At 43.5% G+C, this 17,484-nt stretch overlaps 1 protein-coding gene across 2 annotated transcripts in view; it reads left to right on the forward strand.

Moving 5' to 3' along the window:
- Positions 1-1,362: 1,362 nt before the first annotated feature.
- Positions 1,363-17,484, forward strand: part of LOC310863253 (sodium channel protein type 8 subunit alpha-like) — a 105,608-nt gene continuing 89,486 nt past the window's right edge. For both annotated transcript variants that reach the window (XM_083771459.1, XM_083771460.1), the window contains exons 1-3: positions 1,363-1,539; positions 14,914-15,044; positions 15,685-15,765. In XM_083771459.1, coding sequence (XP_083627585.1) covers positions 1,483-1,539; positions 14,914-15,044; positions 15,685-15,765 — 269 coding nt within the window. In that variant the 5' untranslated portion in view covers positions 1,363-1,482. The remainder of the gene's footprint in view (positions 1,540-14,913; positions 15,045-15,684; positions 15,766-17,484) is intronic.

Consider the following 17,484-nt stretch of genomic DNA (forward strand, 5'->3'; position numbering starts at 1 on the left):
AAGGCAATGGTCACGTGACTGGGCTGCGCCATGACACTTTAATGGGAGCCAAAACTCACACTGGAAGTTCAATGAATACATGGCAGTGAGTGTAGCTGGCTGGACCAGCTCATAACAAACACTATTAAACATCATTAACATATATTTGTTTGCAAAAAGGGTGAAGTGTCCCATCAAGACCTGTCCTGCAGGTTTTTTTTGGGGACTGCAGTTTGGCCAGTAGAGTAAGTAGGTCGGGAGTGGCTTATTGTCAGTGTCAGTCGGTAACTTGCAGATATTATGCAGGATGTGCTATATACTAGACCCCTGGGAGATGGATGCTGATTGCTGAGGTGGTGCACCACCACACCATACGTACCATCAGCTCCCAATACTGACCGCACGACTTGCTGCACCAAGCCGTGCTACTTGTGCGCTGAGTTGGCGGTGCACGGGGTCGAACCCATGAACTTGTGGTCGGTCCAAAAGGACCAACTGAGCTACCCGGAGAGTGGGGCGGTTTCGACATTTCCCAGATGCTCTGACTGTAGCGTTGTTGAGTCATGTAGAGAAAAGGATGTGAGTGACCGTAGAGTTGTTTGAGTCATGAGGAAGGGTGTGTGTGTGTGTGTGTGTGTGTGTGTGTGTGTGTGTGTGTGTGCTCATTGCAGAAAACACGTAAGCGTTTCTTTTTGGTGTGTGCCAATAAAGAAATGGAAATGTGAGTACCACGTACGTAAGAGGGTGTGTGTGTGTGTGTGTGTGTGTGTGTGTGTGTGTGTGTGTGTGTGTGTGTGTGTGTGTGTGGGTGTGGTGTGTGTGTGTGTGCGCGCGTGTGTGAGTGACCGTATAGCATTGCTTTGATAAATTGTCCTAAATCTTCATGTACGTTCGTTTAGACTTTTCATCCAGGTGTGCCTAACTCCGCTTTGAACTCATTGGGACCTGAGGCCGATTCTGAATCAATTGTTTTCTCGATTCAAAATCATTCAACATTTTTCAAACACAAAATAGCAGTGTACAAGCTTGCACCGTGAGCTTTTCGATCTGCTATCTTTTTTTAATTGCCCCAAAGCGGAAATCGTGACATTTCTCACATATCTGACCATGCTCTCTCTCTCTCTCTCTCCTCCCCCCAACCCCCCCCCCCCCCCCTCTCTCTCTCCCTCCGTCTCAGATCCGGCCGTTGAGCGCCCCAAAGGGATGGACCACGACAAACAATAGCATCATCAAAAGAGGGTACGTACGTAGCAGGATGAAAAGATGGATGCCCCGCCTGCCAAGCGCATCGTGCCCCCAGGCCCCGACAGCTTCAAGTACTTCACACCAGAGTCGCTGGCCCACATCGAGGAGGTCATCCGAGCGGAGAAGAACAAGCCCGTGCCCAAGCCGCGGTCGGACAGCAGCCACCGCGACACCACCGAGGAGGACCCTATTGAGCCCAACTGCGACCTGGAGGCGGGGAAGGGCCTGCCCTTCATCTATGGCGAGATCCCGCCGGGCATGACGGCCACGCCCCTGGAGGACCTGGACCCGTACTATCTCCAGACGCAACAGAAAGTGAGTCCCACGGTCCCCGCGTGGGTTATTATCCCATTCTGACCTGAGATCAGATTCATACGAGGTTTCCACTGGACACACACTGGTCTGATTAACCCATTCTGACCTGAGATCAGATTCTAAAAATGTCAGTCGCTCTTCGATAAAAAAAAAATAGCAGACCTACAAGCTCGTAACGCGCCACTCGCGCTATGAGCTTGTAGATCTGCTATTTTTCAATAGCTAAAGCACGACATGATGCTAACACCAAAATGGGTTCCCGTTCAGAATGGGTTAATATTTTTTTTTTATCCCACAACCTTTGTAACCCGTTTTATTTATACAAAAATAATTGCGTCAATTATCTTAATGTAAATCCCGGGCGCTTACACTCCCTCTGCCAACCTGGGGGAGAGCAACGGACTGACCTCATGCTTCCTTCAATGCATGAGGAGTTCAAGCCCCTTCTTTAGGGCGTAGCGCGAGGAAGGAACACCAACCAGTTCCTTTCCCCTCCATTAGGCACCCCGGCTGACCATGGTGGAGGCAGTATAGAGCCCAGGATTACTGCTGTTATAGGGTTTTAACGACTTTTTACAACTTATTTTCCAACCAAGGTTTTCTTTTACAGGGGGCGGGTGGCCTTTGGGCAAGCTAAATATATATTTTTGTACATAATTGTACAACAATGAACTTAAATTAAATCATGAATTACTATTAGTCCTACTAGAACACAGGAAATTACATCTGGCCGGAAAAGAGAGCACGGGATCTAGTGAATGTGAAGGGGGATGTGCCATAATGCCATACTGTGTGTCGTAGACCCAGTATGTCATGCAGTTTGACTTCACTTTTTCACTCGCCTTTCAAATAAGAAATCTACACAATTAGAGGATGTATAGAAGAATTGTTATCTCTCCTAATGGTACCAACATCAATACAGCATGGAATTGTGCACAAATCTAGTCAACGGGGGGGGAGTCAACGTTTCGGGTCTGAGGGGCTAAATCTCCGTGGTCCGTGGCTCAAATGCCGACTACGGTAGTAATGGACCTTGAAGAGGTTGAAAAGCAGCGCTCTAAGTATAATGTATATGTATAATGAAACGTATTCTTTGAATGTATGACCGTGTCAGACAGTCACTGAAACACATACCTGGTTTTCAACTAAACTCTGATTCTGTGCATCCACGTGGGAACGCTAGTGGGTTCCTCCCTCCCTCCCTCCCTCCCTCCCTCCCTCCCTTCCTTCCTTCCTTCCTTCCTTCCTTCCTTCCTTCCTTCCTTCCTTCCTTCCTTCCTTCCTTCCTTCCTTCCTTCCTTCCTTCACAGTACAGTTAACTGTACTGTAAAGCTATACTTTTGGTTACTGGCAGGGAGAGTGGAGAGAGATGGCCTTCAAGTGGTCCTGCTAATGGTAATGGAATCCTCTGCTGACTGAAAGGCTCCGTGCAGATGGCGTGGATTATTTTCTGTCCAAGCAGACTGTCTGCGACATGCTTTTAGCCCGCATGCTATTTATTTATTTCATTTGTATTTGTTTTAATGCGCGAGACCGTCACGTCAGCGCAAATGGCTGCGCGTCTGTGTCAACAGTGACCAATGAATTCCTGGCAAAAAGCCTTGAAAGACGAGCACCCTTTGTGCTTCTATCTAGAATGGGGCCTGCACCAGATGTTTGGCATTTGGCATCATCAGTGACAAATTGAAAGCAGGTATGTAGATATACGGTGCCATATAATATCCTGTTAGTTTAATGTTAGGGACATAGTTTTAGGGGCCTGATGGTGAAACAGCTGTGTTTCATATAGCTATGTCTCACACTATACAATCTTAACAAGACTTAAACGTTTTCATTAAAGACTTTCAAAGGGACACATGAGACACATCTTAGCCAGCATGAGACATGCACATGCACTCTTCAGCCACACTGCGGCGCTCCAACACAGATATAATGTCGCCTAATGCCACGGTGGTTCCATGTTTAACATAATTCCAAAGTGTGTACATTGTCTTAAGTCACAGATGCATGGTTTTCAAGCCCTGCATGCCTAATGTCTGTGCAGCGCTATACGGGTCAATTTGGTTCCATTTGCACACTCATTGGAGTGTGTGTGTGTGTGTGTGTGTGTGTGTGTGTGTGTGTGTGTGTGTGTGTGTGTGTGTGTGTGTGTGTGTGTGTGTGTGTGTGCGCGCGCCCGCGCGCTGCCCACGCATGTGCGTGTGTGTACCTGAACTGCCCACAGTAAATCGCTTAAGGTGCAGTAATTGGAAAAGGGAATTAACTTTATTGTTTTATTGTCTTCATGAATGCCTGCCAAAAAAGACAATATGGACTGCAAAGTTCAGAGAATCAAAACAAAAGTCACTCTCAGTCTTTGTTTTCACATTTATGTTCACATTTTGAGTATTCGCAGCAAACGGACAAAAAGCTACGTTAAATACTGCAGCCTTAGTCAGATGTTTCATCGTCAAGCCGTGCATTGTGAAACCATTTAACACATACAATATTCTTTCTGAATATCAGCAAATTGTATATTTCTATTATTAGACATTATTTAGGGTTATGTTTATTCGTAAACGTAACCTCAGTAAAACTATGTCTAAACTTTACCTCATCCCCAACCTGTACACTAGAAGTATATATCACTGCGTGAAAAGAGGAGTTAACGGGAAATTATGGGCACTAGATTTGTCCGTAAACCTCAATTTTAGCGGGCATATACAGTAATATATGGTAATATACAGGTGTGATGGTACAATTCGAGAGTTTACTGGAGTTTCTTTAACGAGATTTTCCTGTAATACGGTATACACATCCGTATTCCATGCTTTTTGCGTAGTTTCTGGAACCATGTGTACACTCAGAGTTAGAACTATACTCTAGAACCATGTGTAGTTTTGTGTACCCTCTAAGAGTTAGAAGTATACTCTAGAACTATGTGTACACTCAGAGTTAGAAGTATAGAACCATGTGTAGTTTTGTGTACCCTCTAAGAGTTAGAAGTATACTCTAGAACTATGTGTACACTCAGAGTTAGAAGTATAGAACCATGTGTAGTTTTGTGTACCCTCTAAGAGTTAGAAGTATACTCTAGTCTAGAACCATGTGTACACTCAGAGTTAGAGGTACAACCGGGACTTCTCTGAGCACCTCAGAGGATCAGGTGTTTGGTGACCTTTATGAGTGTGTAGTTCAAACCGTTCTCAACAATAAAGAAGGCTGTCTTTGTTACATTTCTAATAATAACATTTTATGAGTGTTTTTAGACGGCCGGACAAGTGAAACGGATCTCCATATTCGTCTTTCTTGACCTCTTGTGACCGATTGTACGGTATACGTTTTGATTGACACAAATCTACATTATTATAATTATTATTAGCTACATGGCAATTTTAGAAAGCCTTGATATTTATTCATGGTATGAGAGTAATGATTGTTTGGACCTAAAGCATTTTCTAGGTCTGATAAAGCCAATTCTGCAATTTCACAAAGCTTTTCCCATCTTAAAACTCATTCACTGCCAGCATTTCAGTCTGCAGCCACTGCAATTTTGAACCTTTGTAACGAATCTTTCAAGACCCACAGAATATCTAGTTCTATATGACGATGTGAACACCAAATATCGCAAAATAAAGAAGGGAGTCTATACTTTAACCATGTGGAAATCAGTATATTACGCTCTTTAGTTATGAGCGAACCCCCCATCCCCCCCGGTATGTCGGGGGGGGAGGGTGTAGTAAATTAGAGCAAAGCTTTAGTGCTCTGTCTGAGTCCTCAGTGTCTGATGACACAGCATCCTGAGAGGAGAGCAGAGGGGAGGGAGGAGGGGGGAGGAGAGGAGAGCAGCGTGCAATGCATGCATCCGTAGCCTGGGATCAATACCATTTTGGGGTTTCTGACCCGGTCGGAGCAGAACTAACATTACGCCATCAGGCGGCCGGAACCAACGACCTTAACCTTCGGCGCCGTGCGCCTCCAAAATCATTCCCCTATATTTTAAAATGTGCTTAGTTTGGCATAATTGTTTTGTTTCTTTTGGTTTAATACTTCTTTGGTATGTCCATTATGTCATTCTAATCTAATTGATTCACAATATGTGGGGGAAAAAAAAACAATGTGACACCAAACTTTAGTCATCCATGCCAGTGTAGAGTTTGTTGCTGTGGCAAGGGATTACGGTCTGAATAATGAATTGAAACTAAATGATAATTCTGGCTGAGTGTCAGGCTACCATGGATGGAGTCTTTTAATGTTATATTGATTCAGTTTGAGATTGTGCTATACTACTGTATATCATCTCCGCGTCTAGGAGCTCAACTGGTTGGTCCGTCAGTAAAAAGGTTCCCCCTCGTTGACTTGAACGATAGACTAAATCTTAACACCCTTTTATCTCAGATTCCAATCCCAAATTCCGATTCTAATCAAAACTAGCTTTATCTACGTCCGAGACCGGTCGCGTCGCTGGTCGCGGTTAAAACAAATCATGCCGCGGGTGGTCCGTGATCCTCCCGCAATGGGATTGCTTATCCGTGAGCTAATTTTCGGTTAATGCCCATGGTCATTTTTGCCCCTTAGATAAGGAACCCCACATTAAAATACCTATAATGGATAGAGACTGAAACAGCCATGGCAGTCGATGTGTTTGAAAGTTTGAACCATTTAAACAGTGACTGCATGACCAAGGTTAGCCTTCTTGGGGGTTTTGACATTTTTGTGAAACATTTTTGTGAGACAATAGCATACAATTCATGTCATACATGTATGTGGTTAAGTGTGGTGTGGTTAAGATTATGAAGGGGGTGTGGTTTCGGTTATTAAGGGGGTGTGGTTAAGGTTATGAATGGGGTGTAGTTATAGGTTATGAAGGGGGTGTGGTTAAGATTATGAAGCTGGTGGGTTTAAGTACCATGCAGTGGTCTATACTCTATACCCCCCACCCAACACCACACCCCTCTCTCTCTCTCTCTCTCTCTCTCTCTCTCTCGCTCTGCTGCATGCCCCCCCTCCCTTGCTCGCCCCTCCCCCCCTTCCTCTTGTCTGCTCATCTGGTCTGAGGTTTGGCTCTCTCCTCTCTGCAGCTCTCTAGCATTTCTCTTTCTGCATTAAACTCTCTCTCTCTCTCTGTCTCTCTCTCTTTCTCTCTCTCTCACACACACACACACACACACACACACACACACACATACACACACACACACACACACACACACACACACACACACACACACACACACACACACACACACACACACACACACACACACACACACACACACACACACACACACACACACACACACACAGGCTTGGTTCCTGCAGCTGACTGTTAGAATTATGGTTCTTTGAATTCGCAGTGGAGCACGGACAAACACTCCGTGAGCCGTGCACCACTCGGGCGCTAAATTGCATAAATACAGAGAGGGCTGTTTTTTCACCCTGTTCTAGACACGACATGCTGAAAATATGGACAATCCCCAAACAGCGCATCATCATCGCCTATAGGCTATGTTTTGGCGAAAGTGTTCCCCACAAAAATCAGAAAAGACCATTTCACACATTTGCTCCCCCAGGTTCTATGTTCCCCCAGGTTCTATGTTTCCCAGGGTCTATGTTCCCCAGGTTCTATGTTTCCCAGGTTCTATGTTCCCCCAGGTTCTATGTTCCCCAGGTTCTATGTTCCCCAGGTTCTATGTTCCCCAGGTTCTATGTTCCCCAGGTTCTATGTTCCCCAGGTTCTATGTTCCCCAGGTTCTATGTTCCCCCAGGTTCTATGTTCCCCAGGTTCTATGTTCCCCAGGTTCTATGTTCCCCACTTACCTTAGGGTTTAGGGTTAGCGGTTCTGAAAAACCTTATGTTTCTATGTCAGTCGTTCTTCGATTTTTCAAAAATAGCAGACCTACAAGCTTGTAGATCTGCTATTTTTCAATAGCTAAAGCATAGCATAATGCTAACACCAAAAGGGGTTCCCGTACAGAATGGGTTAAGGACTTCAGTGTTTTGTACTATACAATTGTATGTATTTGTTGAAGAGTCTGAGCAATTATGTTTTAGTTTATTCTATGCCAGCGTTGATTTTTAGTTGGCTAAGACTAGATAGTTTAAGTATAGCCTAGGCAGGCCTAAAGTTCAATGGATTGTTCAAATACTGAGCTTAGAAATGTGCTACTAAAAGTAACACTAAGACTAAGTTGCTAAAATACTTTTAGTCTTACTAGAACAGAATTACTAAAATTACTAGGTTAGGTTTCTGATTTAGATTTAGGTTTATTCCAAGTGGGTAACAAAGAACCTTTTTTGCATGGTGGGGAACATAGAACCTGGGGAACATAGGTATACACTCCTGTAGTAAGTAACTAAGTACATGTACATTTACTCAAGTACTTTACTTAAGTACAATTTTGAGGTATTTTTCTTTTTACTTAACTGGAGTACTTTTACTCCACTCCACTACTCCACTATACATCTCAGAGGCAATTGTTTTTGATTGGTGCCATTGTACGAGTACGGAAATAGCTTTTGTTGACCACCAGGTGTCACTGTTGTGCAGCCCAACGCACACACATGCACGCACGCACACACACACACACACACACACACACACACACACACACACACGCACACACACACACACACGCACACACAGGCATTGGAGGAGGTCTTGTACAGTACAGTACTACAGCACGACTACAGCACGAGTACAGTACTCAGTTCAGACGTGTTACTTTTACTATACTATACTATACAATTATTTTAAAACTTTAGTTACTCTGTAGATTGTGATCATTATTACAAAACACACCAACCACTACAGCCCTATATACATTTTGCCCATTTGAAAGTATGCCAATCTACAAGCTGTCGCAGCGCATTGTGAGCTTGTAGATCTGCTATTTTCATATTTATATTTGTATTTCTACGTTGCAGTAACGAGACATTCTGCATAATGAGTATGCACTCTCATATCAGTCTTATAACCGGCCATGGAAGTCCCCTAACCTCATATCATTCTTAATTTATTTTCTGCCATCTACGTACATGTTCGTACCCCCCGTATACTCCATATATGAAAGTGGCGACCATCAATTTACCTTTTAGCATTGCTCCGGTTGCTATGCAACACCTCTGTCCCCTCCAGCTATGGGTTCTTTCCATCCAGCTCCATTGAGCCTCCATTATAACATGATTTTCAAAGCCCTGTATCTCTAAAGCTTGGAGCGCTGTCCATGGTGAGCCGCCGCACACCCCGATGATCAGATTTCATTTGTGATTTTGTCTCGCATCGCTCTGGACAGTGTGCGCTATAATGCTAATGATCACTGCTCACAACAACAACCCACTCTGGGCAGATAAAGTGTTTTAACTGGCCCTAAGTCTTAACCGGCCACGGAAGTCCCTTAAACCTCATATCATTCTTTTATTTTTTTTATTTTTTTTCATTCCACGATTTTGCAACCCATTTTCAATGTGTCAATTATCTAATGTAATCCTGGGCGCTACACTTCCTCTGCCAACCTCGGGTGGGGCAGCGGACTGACCTCATGCTTCCTTATATGCATGAGGAGTCCAAGCTGCTTCTTTTCACCTGACGGGGGAATTTCCCCGGCCGGACGTAGCGCGTGGAAGGAACACGTTATTCTGACCAGTTCCTTTCCCCTCCATCAGGGGCCCCAGCTGGCCAGGGGGAGGCAGTTTAGAGACCAGGATTACTGCATGTTTTTTGTGAGGTTACCTACCCTAGGGGACACGGGGAGAACATGCAAACTCCACACAGAAAGGCCCTTTCACCAACCCCACCTCGGGTATGGGCACTGATGAGGAGGGAATACATGGGCCGCCCCCAGCGGGAATCGAACCCAGGACCTTCTAGCTGTGAGGCGACAGCACTACCGCCTGTTCCACCATGCCCTTAAACCTCATATCATTCTTAACTGGCCACGTACAATTTACAATTTAGGCATTTAGCAGACGCTCTTAATCCAAAGCATGGGAATACATCACATAAAAAGCATTTATCATGAAACATGTGTAAGCTAAGAACGTAACAGTGGAATATCTATATATTGAAACTATACATAAACTATACATATATATACTATACTATGCTATACATATGTACTATGACGTGATATGACTACATACAATGCTATTATAGTGCTATACATAACATGCTATACGGCTGTATCAAATGCTATATCTAAGTCTACAGAAATGCTATCTAAGGGGGTAGTAGGGTAAGTGCTATATGTGCATGTAAGTCCCCTAACCTCATATCAGTCTTAACCGGCCGCCACGTAAGTCAGCTGGAGGCTGGGTGTAGAGGCTGGGTGTAGAGGCTGGGTGTAGAGGCTGGGTGTAGAGGCTGGGTGGACAGGCTGGGTGGAGAGGCTGGGTGGAGAGGCTGGGTGGACAGGCTGGGTGGAGAGGCTGGGTGGAGGGATGGGCAGGCAGTGGTGTAGTACATACTAGCCAATAGACCAATTATTTGTTTACAGAGAGAGAGAGAGAGAGAGAGAGAGAGAGAGACAGAGACAGAGAGAGAGTCTTATGATGCAGAGGATGCTTGTCGTTCGCCCCCCCCCAGACTGCGGACACTATTTTTAATCTAATTAGATTTCAGGACACCTCTCTCTCTCTCTCTCTCTCTCTCTCTCTCTCTCCTCCCTGTTCCCTTCAGTGTTTCCCTCTGTGCGTGTGTGTGTGTGTGTGTGTGTGTGTGTGTGTGTGTGTGTGTGTGTGTGTGTGTGTGTGTGTGTGTGTGTGTGTGTGTGTGTGTGTGTGTTATTCTCACTGGCGTGTGGGTGTAATACACAACAAAAGCAACTGTTATGCCTTTCCCATCCCTGTCTGCAGATAGTGACTTTGAACTTGATGACATTTCTATTTTGGCGTTGTCATTGAAAGCAAATAGTGTCATATATATATATATATATATAGTGTATATATATATATATATATATAAATATATATATATATTTGATAGAGCATATTCATTTTTTAAAGATGTCTTGGAAACGGTTTCGAAGTGTTAGCCACACACACACACACACACACACACACACACACACACACACACACACACACACACACACACGGAGAGCATGCAGGGTCACATAAAGTGTTTGGTTTGCAGTATCAGTACTGCATTGTAGAAATACTCTGTAAGTAGAAGTCTTACAAGTCTTACAAGTAACATTTACTTGAGTAAAAGTACGGAAGTACTCATTATACAGAATGTCCCATTTCAAGTTTTCAAATGTATACAATTTTTGTTGTTGTTGAAAATAGCAGATCTACAAGCTCACAATGTGTGCATTGTGACGCATTGTGAGTTTGTAGATCTGCTATTTTCAAATGGCTGAAATGTATACAGTAGGGCTGAAGTGGTTAATGTATATCTTTTGTAATGATAATCAAAATCTACAAAGTAACTAAAGCTTTCAAATAAATGTAATGGAGTAAAAGTACACAAGTATATTTTCCTCTGAGATCTAGGTGGAGTAGCCTACTTAAAGAGCCACTTCACCACTTTTCAACCTATCTTCATATAATTGGTCCTCACTAATGTTCATGATAAAATAGCACAATAAAGACAAGAACCGATCAACACATAATATCTAATCACCCACGCTGAAACAAACAGTGGGTCTATTAATACCTGCCAACCTATGCTGTGCGGGGAAACTAAATGATTACACTTTTAATGTGACGGTATACACACATTAACGGACCAGTTAACAGTTTCTTCAATATTATTTTAGAAAAGCTAAAAGGTCTGGTTTAGATAGCATTTTATGTAGACATAGCACTATTATAGTATATATGAATAGTTTCATTATATAGATATTCCACTGATATGTTCTTAGCTTACGTGTGATTCATGATAACTAGTCTTTATGTATATGTATCGCCACGTTGCTTAATGTAAATCGCTCTGGATTTAAGAGCGTCTGCTGAATTGTAAATTGTCTGTCCGTCTGTTAGAAAAGTACTGTATTTGAAGCCCCCAGTCAAATGTAGTGCAAGACAAGTGATATTTATTTTGTTAAATGCATTGCATTTTCGGTTTATAAAGAGCTGAAGTGGACATTTTATCGTAATTTATTACAGTACTATTCATAATATAATGCCATTTAACACTTATTGCACAAATTAACGGTTGTTTTAATGTTAGGCAAAACATATAAAATGCTCGATAGTGGGCTCAATAAGAACCCGGCTCGATAAGCCTGATTGATAAGGTGCTCGTTATCAATGAAAATGAAAACGAGCTCCACCCCTAATCCCGAGTTGTGGAAACCATATGTCCTAGGGTGGATCACCAGACACGCACGCACGCACGCACAGGGAGTAGAAAGGCCCCATACATGTACATGCTGTTTTTATGGGGGAGTGGTTGGTTGACGAGAGACTGCAGTCAGCACATCTTTACCCTGATCGATGGCAGCCTGCATGGCTCTCCTCTCCTCTCCTCTCCTCTCCTCTCCTCTCCTCTCCTCTCCTCTCCTCTCCTCTCCTCTCCTCTCCTCTCCTCTCCTCTCCTCTCCTCTCCTCTCCTCTCCTCTCCTCTCTTCAGCCTGCATGCCTCTCCTCTCCTCTCTTCCAGTAAGAGCTTTAAGAAAGAAGACGAAGCGAGACATTTGGCCACAGAGAGAAGAGCTGTCTGTCTGTCTGTCTGTCCGTCCGTCCGTCCATATGGATGTACTATAGGCCAGGGGTTCTCAATATTTTTGGCTGGGGACCCCAGAAATGCTTTGGCCATGTCTCGGGAAGAAGTCTTTCAACTAGCCATGGTATATACGTTATTGGTATACATGTGATATTACAATTGTCTATACATCAAGGCTTCTGAATTTTTTTTCAAGCCCCCAAATATTCATTCTTGTACTGGGGACCTCCTACCCTGACAAGGAATTGTAGGCATTGCATTCAGTTTAGAATCGGTTCCTCATATGAATATTGTTACATTACATTTAGTTTGACTCTGTTATGGCCCCTACACACTGTAGGAGTTTTAAAGTGGTCGGCAAGTCATCGTTATGTATTTCACACAGCAGGAGTCTTTTTTAAAAAATCATCTGTCATTATATCGTTGTGGCTTTCACACTAAACGATTGGTCGCCGAGTAGGCATCACACACTGCAAGAGTTCACCTCAACCCATTCTGAACGGGAACCCATTTTGGTGTTAGCATCATGTTATGCTTTAGCTATTGAAAAATAGCAGATCTACAAGCTCATAGCGCGCCACTAGCTTGTAGGTCTGCTATTTTTGAAAAATCGAAGAACGACTGACATTTTTAGAATCTGATCTCAGGTCAGAATGGGTTAATCAGACCAGTGTGTGTCCAGTGGAAACCTCGTATGAATGGGTTAAGATGCGATCCAGACCCGATACATATATAGGCTACATCATTTGTTTCTTTTTCCAATTCATTTTGACATCTCACGCACGTGCAGGATACCGTGATACAAGCACGAGACCGACAGGACGTTAAATCTTCATTTTCATTAAATAACTCTATCTCTCTCCGTATGTGCATGTGCGCGTGCACACACACACACACACACACACACACACACACACACACACACACACACACACACACACACACACATGTAGCGCACGAGGTCCAAAAGTGCTCTGCACTGTTGATTCCGATGCGCTTTTATGCGCTTTATTATTCAAGTGAAATGCGTTGGTTTTATAGACTATTTAACAGCAACATTGGGCTAATATAGCTTGCATGTACGTCACAAGACAGGGATTTACCCAAGGAATAAAGGGTATATATATTATCATCTGATCATCTATCGATACAGTCGACACGACCGACAGACAGACAGACAGACAGACAGACAGACAGACAGACAGACAGACAGACAGACAGACAGACAGACAGACAGACAGACAGACAGACAGACAGACAGACAGACAGACAGACAGACAGGAAACATGACTAACAGCTGACACAAATAACCTTTGTTCAACTGGAAGTCAGTGTGGTGACCCGACGGTTGTACTGTTCAACTGGAAGTCAGTGTGGTGACCTGACGGTTGTACTGTTCAACTGGAAGTCAGTGTGGTGACCCGACGGTTGTACTGTTCAACTGGAAGTCAGTGTGGTGACCTGACGGTTGTACTGTTCAACTGGAAGTCAGTGTGGTGACCCAACGGTTGTACTGTTCAACTGGAAGTCAGTGTGGTGACCCAACGGTTGTACTGTTCAACTGGAAGTCAGTGTGGTGACCTGACGGTTGTACTGTTCAACTGGAAGTCAGTGTGGTGACCTGACGGTTGTACTGTTCAACTGGAAGTCAGTGTGGTGACCCAACGGTTGTACTGTTCAACTGGAAGTCAGTGTGGTGACCCAACGGTTGTACTGTTCAACTGGAAGTCAGTGTGGTGACCTGACGGTTGTACTGTTCAACTGGAAGTCAGTGTGGTGACCCGACGGTTGTACTGTTCAACTGGAAGTCAGTGTGGTGACCCGACGGTTGTACTGTTCAACTGGAAGTCAGTGTGGTGACCTGACGGTTGTACTGTTCAACTGGAAGTCAGTGTGGTGACCCAACGGTTGTACTGTTCAACTGGAAGTCAGTGTGGTGACCCGACGGTTGTGCTGTTCAACTGGAAGTCAGTACTGTTGTACTGTAAGACAAACGATGAGTTGGTCTTTGTGTGATTTTCTTTCTTTCTTTCTCTTTCTTGTTTTTCACATCAAGGTGCGTTATTTATTGTGGATTTGGACCACAGACCACCATTTGATGACATTTAGCCTCTCAGACAGAAAACTAAATAATATCTGTTGTCGTTTGATAAGATGTTGTCCACAATTCCATGCTGTATATGATGTCGGTACCATTATGAGAGACAACACGCAAACAGTTCTTCTACATTCTCCAATATTGTGTAGACTTTTTTCTAAATGTAGTAATGCAGATGTTTAACAATAATTTAACACTTGGCAGCGTAACAGTTACACTCTCTAGAGTTACAGATCTGTAAGGGTCCATTTGAGTTACCATAACACTCCATCTTTTAGCTGGGGACCACCTGGAACCCCCTCAAGGATCACTGGTGGTTGCCCCCCCCCCCCCCCCCCCCCCCCGTTTTTGTGAACTACAGTACTCCTTTAACTGCAGTAGCCTATACTCTAGTGAATGTGCTTAGTTACTGCCCACCACTGACAGTCGCTGAGCAGATATGACAGTCTTTCTGTCCCCCTGTGATTCTCTCCCACAGACATAATATGTAATCCGTCTTTAACTCTTTGTGTCTCTGTGTGTCTCTGTATGTCTCTCTTCTCTCCCACAGACCTCTATAATCACCGACAAAGTATAATGTATACTGTCTTTAACTCTCGTCTCTTCTGTGTCTCTTCTCTTCCACAGACATTTATAGTCCTCAACAAAGGAAAAGTAATCTTCCGCTTCAGTGGCACGCCCTCCTTGTACATCATATCGCCTTTCAATTTGGGAAGGAAAATAGCTATTAAGATTTTGATACACTCATATCCTTTCAAGTGAAAATAAAAAAAAGTAATGTTTCATGATGTTGCATGCTAAAGCCAAAACTTTGCAGTGTGTGCGTGCGTGTGCGTGTGTGTGCGTGTGCGTGTGCGTGTGCGTGTGCGTGTGTGTGTGTGTGTGTGTGTGTGTGTGTGTGTGCGTGTGTGCGTGTGTGCGTGTGTGCGTGCGTGCGTGCGTGCGTGCGTGTGATACATACGTACAACCAGAGATGGGCAGTATTTGAAATACATGTATTTGAAATACGTATTTGAAATACTTTTTTGTATTTTGTAATTTGTATTTCGCTGGGATGGAAGAAATGAGATGTATTTTGTATTTAGATACATTTTGTGACCCAGTATTTGTATTTTGTATCAAAAAACATTTTCAATGTATTTTGCCCATCAGAGATGGGCAGTATTTGAAATACATGTATTTGAAATACGTATTTGAAATACTTTTTCTGTATTTTGTAATTTGTATTTCGCTGGGATGGAAGATGTATTTTGTATTTTGTATTTAGATACATTTTTTGACCCAGTATTTGTATTTTGTATCAAAATACATTTTCAATGTATTTTGCCCATCTCTGCGTACAACTATATACAAACATGTGTCCAACTTTCCTTAACTCCTTTCCTTCACATTATTCAGCATGATCATCATGTGTACGATTTTGACCAACTGTATATTCATGACCTTTAGCGACCCTCCAGAATGGTCCAAACAAGTAGAGTAAGTATCTAACCCTAACCTAGAGTAAAGGTGTTTGCACACAGCCTGCGTTTCTCTGGCCGAATATCGGAGCGAATGTCAGAACAGTGAAAAAAAAAAACATAACGTTAATCACGTTTGCACACTCCCGCCGAATATTGCGTCCGTATAAAATGTTTTTGGACCGGGGACGACTTTATCTGTTTTACGCAGCAGTCTTTCACATCGCTACACATGGTCTTTCACCCTTTGAGCACCCTTTGATCATCTCATTGAAGAGCACAAAGTCCATCCATCCATCTTCAACCGCTTATACGTAGCCGGGTCGCGGGGGCAACAGCTCCAGACTTCCCTCTCCAAGAGCAACATTAGTAACTTCCTCCTGGGGGATCCCGAGGCGTTCCAAGGCCAGTGTGTCGCTGTAATCCCTACATCTGATCCTTGGTCTTCCCAGGGGTCTCCTCCCAGTGGGACGTGCATCGAGGACCTCCCTAGGTAGACGCTCGAGAGGCATCCTAACCAGATTCCCAAATCACCTAAACTGGCTCCTTTTCAGATGAAGAAGCACTCTCGCGTGACTGAACTTCTCACCCTATCTCTAAGGGAGATGCCATGCAGCCACCCGTCTTGTATCCGCGGCCTTATTCTTTCGGTCATATGACCCACACTTCATGACCATATAGTAGATAGAGAGCTTTGCCTTCTGGCTCAACTCAAGAGCACGAAGTACTTCATGAAAAGCCAGAGTGGGTGTGAAAATAGGCAGTAGCGCACGCAACACACACACACACACACACACACACACACACACACACACACACACACACACACACACACACACACACACACACACAAAGCAGTGGAATAATACAGAGTGAGAGAAACAGAGAGAGGAGGAGAGAGATAGAAAAACACGGTGACCTCGCAACTTCTAGTGAAGCAGGGACCCACTGAAAGGCTGTTGTAAAACTGTGTTGTACATTGAACTTTTTCTAAAATAATCATGGGATCAGGGCATCATCCTCACTGCTGTTGCTCCACTCTGTTTCCTTCTGCAAAAACATTGCTACGGATATAAAATAATATGCATCACACTCGGTGTGCAAGAATGTTTTACATGATCTTTTTAAAATACCTTTAGGCCTGTATTTTTGCCAGTGCCTTAACCCTTATCCCTAAACTTATTTGCCTATTTGTTTTTGACTATTTTGAAAATCCTTTTTGAATTGTTCAAATAGCCAATCTAGAAGCTCACAACGTGTGTCAACGTAGAACGGCTAGTTGAACAATTTTAAAATGTTTTTCAAAATAGTTGTTTAGGAATAAGGGGTAAGGCACTGGGTAGAATAGGGCCCTAAGTATCTCACTCTAACCCTCCAGAATGGTCCAAACAAGTAGAGTAAGTATCGCTCTCAATAACTTCATAACGACCCATAATCTGTGGTGGACAAATGTGCTCGACCCCATGTGGTGTTAAAAGTACACGCGTTCCTTTTTTGCCAAGTGCTTGAAAATAATCCTGGCCTACATTCACTACGACCTTTACTAGCGACCGTAGTATTGACTGCCTCATCTGTAGGCTGTCTCTAAGCCGATGGGAGACGTACCCATAAACCCATATTTATTTTACTTAAAGGGCCACTTCACCCCTTTTATTTTAATGATGTTTAGGACACAATAAACACTTTTTTAATGTGTGTAATGTGAGATATTTTAGTATTCCAAATGTCTCAGACACTG

The sequence above is a fragment of the Protomyctophum parallelum genome (assembly GCF_964188405.1).
Source record: "Protomyctophum parallelum genome assembly, chromosome: 8".
Lineage (NCBI taxonomy): Eukaryota > Metazoa > Chordata > Actinopteri > Myctophiformes > Myctophidae > Protomyctophum > Protomyctophum parallelum.